General features: G+C 56.9%; 1 protein-coding gene across 2 annotated transcripts in view; it reads right to left on the bottom strand.

Annotated features, from left to right (window-relative positions):
- PHETA2 (PH domain containing endocytic trafficking adaptor 2) overlaps positions 1-5,061 on the bottom strand; it is an 11,179-nt gene extending 6,118 nt beyond the window's left edge. Inside the window, exon 1 of one of the 2 annotated variants that reach the window (XR_004753384.1) lies at positions 3,576-5,061. Coding sequence is in view for 1 of the 2 variants with exons in the window: in XM_035335178.1 (XP_035191069.1) it covers positions 4,260-5,036 (777 nt within the window). In the remaining variant the exon portion in view is untranslated. Of the gene's footprint in view, positions 1-141 lie in introns of those variants that run through there. The other variant, XM_035335178.1, reaches the window with a different exon arrangement.
- Between the last annotated feature and the right edge of the window lie 1,300 nt (positions 5,062-6,361).

Raw genomic sequence — 6,361 nt, 5'->3', positions numbered from 1 at the left:
ACCCGGACCGAGACGGGCGGGCGGGGAGCGGCGCATGCGGGAGGGCGGCGGCCCGGCCCCGCTCCCCGCCCCGGGGCCCGTCCCGGAGCGGCCGGGGCAAGGGCGGGCCCGGCCCCGTCAGGGCTTGGCGGCTGAGGCGGCTTACAAACGCCAAGTGGTTTTATTCGGCTGGCCGGCGTAAAATACAAGTGGTTACAGGGTTGAAATGCATCGTACACACACGTTCTGCACGTAAAAATAAAAACTAATAAAAAAGGCGCATGCAAACTTGCCTCGGAAAAAGGAACACGTTATATACTCGAAATATAAGCACTTCAGAAGACGGGAGTGTTTCTGCAAATTGCTTGTAGTGTCGTTACTTGTGCAGGTCCTAAGGTAGTCTTGGTGCAAAGTTGCCACTGAAACCGGAGCTTGCGGATCCCGGCGCGTTTCAGGGGGTTTATCTCAAGTTTCTCCGTGAAGGCAGTGAGGGCTGAGCTCAGGGCTGACCAAGCCCTAAACTATGAACGCGGTAACTTGTAATGGAAAGCATTTGTCCGCTCTTAGTCACGAACGTCCCAAACGGCAAGCGGCGGCCAGTGGCAGACGCTTCGGGTTAGTCATCGCCTGGACCTGGATTCAGATCAAGCGGAAAACATCACAACAGCCGTTTCATAAAAAAGAGAAATGTGTGTAAATAAAGCAACGGGCCTGAATGTGGAATTACGGGCCTGAATGTGGAATCCCATCCACAGAAAAGTATAAGCATTTCATCAACTCTTTTAACAGGTTTGGGTTCCCGTCCTGGCAAAGCTTACAAAAACTGTCCCAATCTCCCTCACTTCCTTCAGTCTTCAAATTATTTTAAATTCAAGCATTCAGATACAAGCGTTTTCCTCTCATCACTTTTGCATTATTATTCTAAGGAAAATTCTTAAATGTTGCCTTTGGTACCTTAAAAAAAGTAACCATTTAGCTTTAAAACATCCAGTCCCCCTTTGCTAAGGCTCCTGTTTGGTGCTGGTCAGATACTTTCTATTTTTAAAAAATAATAAGGAAAGAGAAGGTGGGAAGTGTAGCAGCCCAGACCTGAAAGACTGGAGAACAACAGCGTGTGGCAATCAGTCTCATTTTGCCTCGGGGGACAATGTGCTAGCGAGCAGCGCGAACTCGCTCCTTTTCCTGTAATGATCTCTGCCCGCAGATACAGAGGCACGGTCCATTAGCCAGGTAAGTGTGCAATCTCAGGAAGCAGAAATCCCGACCTTCTGCCTGGGGGCTGCTTCGAAAGCACCGCCAGCACAGCTGATCTGCAGATGAGCTGGTTTGATGTCGCAGAGCGCCTGGGTGTTTCCTGCCTAATGAAGCGAGTGGCGGTGGGCAGCCATAAAATCTGCAGACGCATACAAATTTGAGGATGGCTCCGATCATGGCTCTTTTTTTAGTCATGAAAGGGCAGGCCCTGCTATGTAATGGGCTGGACAGGGATGGAGAGGGAGCCCTGACCATGTGCATCAAAAGTCACGCAGCACGTTCAAGTCCTAACCAATGCCCATGCATAGACTGTTGGGCCAAGCACAACTATTTTGCAACATTCTGCCATTTTCTTCTCAGTAGAAAAAAAAATAAAATAAAAAAAAATTACTTAAAATGCAGTTGGACAGAAAGGAGAGCACAGTTCCTCATTTGCAGGATTTGGGATTTAGTTGGAGTATGTACTAATGCAAAGCCTGGTAGCGTGGAAATTGTGTGATTTGAATGGGACAGATTAAAGCATTAAATATAAGCTCTTTAGTAGCGTTACCAGCGCAATCCTGGCTTATTTAAACAAACTAAGCTTCTTAAAACTGAAACTGCTCTTAAATGAATAATACTGTTTCAGGTCCAGTTCGGACAGGACAGGCTTTGATAATTTATTTTCTCTTCTAAGTCATTCGTGATTCTTGGGTCTCATGTAGGAACTCCCATTACATTTTGATTTATTTTGGAAGTTAAATCTTTACCGTCAAACTTCCTTATGTAAGTCTGAGACATCAGGAATATTCTCTCTGTACTGGGGGGGATAGGGAGGAGGGGGGGAGAGAGAGATCTCCCCAAATCTGATCCTGGCCCCAAAATAGCCCCACTCAGAAAGAAGAGGCACCAGGTAATGCCAGCCTCTGATGCTGCTGCCACACACATGGGATTCAGGAGTCACAGGCATTCCTGATGGACACAGACCTACTCCTGGCCGCCTGCTCCTCCTCTCTCCTTACTGTTTTCACTTAAAAGTAAAACAACAAATTCCTACCAGCCGTGAAGTTCTCTACTATGAAGAAATACAGACATGAACTCGAGGGGGTTGGATTGCACCACTCGTATGTGAAGGTCACACTCCCACCGTCCAAAGCCAGATCTAAGATCCGATTTATGCTAATATCCCGTCAAGCTGTAACTAGGCAGGAAGCTTGTCATCCAAAACTACCAAAGACACGTTTTCAAAGGCACTGAAAGTTAATGTAAGCCAATTGATTTCTGCCTCTGACAATCTCTACTGGCTACTGCAAAGTATTATGCTGAGTGCATTCAGCTCCAGAAAGGTGAATGGGTACCCATCAGATGCAACAGACTAGCACGCTGTTACCCTAGCAAGACTCCTGTGGAACAGGGCAATAAAAACAGGTTTAACGCTTCTAGAGAAGATGGGAAACGCAAGATAGTTTCATATATTCTTCTCCTTTGAAAAACAGCCCTTGCCAAGAGGACAAGTAAGAAGATTTATAAATACCCTCTCCAGGGTGTCCTAGCCCTTGGACTACGAGACTCAGCACCATGTACTTGTACTCTCTGCCTTTTGGTTAAGGTTTCTGACCTAGTGGATAATGACACGGGACGTGCTCCTGCGATCAGCCCAGTGAAGCTGACACAAAACTGGAGGGAAGCCCCAGTAGGTCAGGGTCTGGCTTTGGTAGGATATGGCTTTTACACTAGCAAGGCATGTCCAAACACTGCTGACACACAGGGACCGGTAACTCACTGCTGCGCCTCTGGGCCTTTTGGGGCCACCCCCTCTCCTTGTCCCCAGTCCTGCAGAGCCTGCTGATGTCCTTCCTCTTCCCCAGCTACACAGCTCTGCCCAGCTCCCCAGAGCACCTGGCAGAGCCACAACACCAGAAAAGGCTCTGGACTCTGTCTCCAGCATCTGACTAGCAAGCAGCCGCAGCCCTACATGGCACTTTCTGCAGTCGGTGCAGAGGCCGATAAATTCGCCCCTGGGAAGACAAACAGCCTGTAGCGTGCCTGTTTTGTAACAGGGAAGACTTGACCCAGAGAAACAAATAGGCTTGACTACCACTAGGTGGGCAGAGTCCAACTCGGACTCGATGAGCTCCTGATCCTTGCTGTTGCTTCAGCTCAAGCTCCGTGTTTCCTTCTGCTGTCCCCATAAGCCTTGATGAGGAGGCTGGGTGCCCCAGGAAGCGGATAGGAGCTTGTGAAACACACACCAGAGGGCACCCTGAGGGACACAGCAGGGAGGAGGTGCTGGGGCAGATGAAAACTTTAAAAAAACAACGTTTGTGAATACAGCTCTGCTGCGGCTTGGAATGCAGCCTGACTCCCCACCCTGCTGGGGAAGCTGCTCATCAGGGTCAGAGGAGGCTCCGTGACCACCCACGGTCCCACCATGGGGTCCCACCTGCCCGGGCCTGATGCTGTCACACAGCCAGAAGCCCCGGGAAATGCAGCCCGTGCCAGCTGCTCCGTCAGGCCAAAGTGAGCACCCGTCGAGGTGAGCCATGGCTCCTGGGCCAGCCGAAGCCACGGCGTCTCAGATGTGTCCTCGTAAGGCCTGCGCATGGCCAAAGAGGCACAAAGCGGCCCGTCGGAGGCAATTTGTAAGAGGCCAGTCTAATCTGCAGCCAAAAAGCGAAGGCAGATGGGCTTCAGTGGGCTTCAATACCACAGACAACAATAAATGGTGACCTGTGCAAATCTCCACGCTGAGAAACAAAACCAAAGCAACTGGCGAAGGAGAGGCGGAAAACAAAACGCCGCATCTGCCGCGCCAGGATGGCAAGGCACTGAGCCCGGCTGTTTCAGTGGGAAGAGGATGAGGCTCGCTGGTACGGAGGAAACGCCAGGCGAGGCCTGGGGAAGACACACGTCCCTCCCGGATGGCCAGGCAGCACGCAGGCAGCCACGTGCCACACGCCGGTTGCCGGCGAGGGAAGGGTGCAGGCAGCATCCCTCGCTCTGCTCTGCCAGAAACTGGCGGGCACGTTGCATTCCACGTCCCCAGGTCACGGGTGTCCCCTCTTCTGCCTCTCCTGCCACTCCCGTCTCAGCGCCGCGATCTCCTGCCCGTACCAGTGGTGCAGCTTGGCGAAGCAGGCCGTCTCCGGCGACACCGGGCTCTCCTGCAAGGCGGGCGAGAGGCCGGCCGCCGGGGACCCCACGGGGCTGCCGGTGGCCGAGCGCCGGCGTGGAGGCAGAGGCGGGGGCTTCGAGTGCCCCCCGTCGCGGTCAGGGCCGCTGCCCCACGTGGAGTACCCGTTCTCCAGGACGGCGGGCTTCTCCTGGACGGGCAGCAAGGCGGGGTTGGAGAGGTGCCGCTTCCTGCCCGAGGACCTCCGCGGAGACTTGCGACAAGCGGCCAAGCTCGTGCAGGCCTCCTCCAGCTGCTTCTCCAGCTCCCGCACCACCAGCCGCATGTAGTCGAAGCTGGCCCGCGAGAGCGCCTTCACCCAGGCCTCCATGGCAGCCTGCCCGTCGGCCACCAGCACGTAGGCCTTGGCGCCGGCATCATCGAAGCGGATGGCAAAGGCGAACTCCTCGGCGGCCTCGCAGAGCTCCACGGTGCAGCCCTCCAGCACCACCAGCCCCACGGGCTCCCGGCTCTCCCGCTCCTCGAAGTAGAAGAGGAGGTTGCCCTTGAGGACGAACCAGCGGCGCTGGTAGGAGGTGCCGTGGTGGGCATGGTGGTGGTGACGCTCCACGCGCTTGCGCAGGAAGCCGGCGTGGTCGGTGGGCGAGTCGCAGGTGGCGTAGTGGGCCACGCTCCGCTCGTTCAGCTTCATCGCCCCGCGGCCGCCTCGGAACGGAGGAGCAGAGGGGGAAGAGGCTCGGTGCGGTGGCGGCTAACCCGGCAGGACCGGCAAGTGCGGGGACAGTCACCACAGCCCCACCTGCCTCCAGAGATGTCAGCGCTGCTGCTTTGTTGCTTACTCCGCCAGTGACCTACTTTGCAGGGTTTTTCTGGAGCAAACTGAAGAAATTTGCTTCTGTGCACGTGAGGCACTCATGTTGCTCTCTCCTCTGTTGTAGGACAGGATAAAGAGGGCGATTTCAGACCCAAGATCTCTGGGACCTCCACCTGAGCACCCATGTGTATGCTGAGGACCAGGCGGCCCCACCGGCCTCCCCGCAGCGTCGCCATCACCCAGCCTGCCCCCAGCTCCGGCCGGTTAAGCCATGCTGGCTGCACGGGTCAGACCGCAGCTCCTCATCGTCTTCCTCTGGGTGTTCGCTTCCCTGACGAGCGCCTCCGAAGCTCCACCGCGCCGAGCCCCATCCCTGGTCGGAGGAAAGGAGAGGCAGTCACAAACAGCTGAAAGAGCAAGGAGCTGCATCGCTCCTACCACAGACAGTCAGGGCAACGTGCGAGCGGGAGGCTCTGAAAGGCAGCAAAACCCAGGACACTCGGATGGGCTTCAGATGCTGAGCCCACAAACGCTGAGCCGCATCCAGCTCAGGAGCTGACACCAGCAGACGCAGGGGTGTTCTCTGCTGGGACCCGGGCACAGCTCAACCCCACAGGAACGTGTTTTGTCGTTGTTTTTAGCTCCCGTGGGGTTGGTTTGGTTTTAGTTGGAAAAAAAAAAAAAAAAAAGAGTTAAGAAAGAGCTTTTACCGAAGCACTGTTCCGTGGTTTCTGGTGGACGACAGCCCCCAGCCCCCCCCCGGGACTCCCTCCCCCCGGGCAGCGCTGTCCCACCACCGCCCGGCCCCTTCCCCTCCGGCAGCGCCCGCTCCCGGCCCCGCCCGGCCCGGCCCGGCCCGGCCCGGCCCGGCTCACCTCGGGCCCTTCCAGCTCGGCTCCCGGCTCGGCGGCAGGGTGCGGGGCGCTCCCCCCGCGCTGTGCTCGGGGCGGGGAGAGCCGAGCCGGGCCGTGCCGAGCCGGGCGGGAGGCGGGCGCGGGCGGTCAGGTGACGGGGGCGGCCCCACGCGAGCGGGGCCGGGCGGCGGGGGGGGCTCCGGCAGCGCTGCCCTGCTCCGGGGGGACCGAGGGGGGATGGGGGCGGCGGGGCCGGGCGGGCGGCCCCGGGCCGTGCTCCTGGGGCTGCTGCTGCTGCTGGTGGTGCCCGGCCGCGGGCTGGACAACGGGCTGGCCCGCACCCCCCCC

This window comes from Oxyura jamaicensis, chromosome 1 (genome assembly GCF_011077185.1).
Source record: "Oxyura jamaicensis isolate SHBP4307 breed ruddy duck chromosome 1, BPBGC_Ojam_1.0, whole genome shotgun sequence".
NCBI classification, from domain to species: domain Eukaryota; kingdom Metazoa; phylum Chordata; class Aves; order Anseriformes; family Anatidae; genus Oxyura; species Oxyura jamaicensis.
Note: the sequence above shows the minus strand (reverse complement) of the source record. Positions and strands in the feature narration are given on the sequence as shown.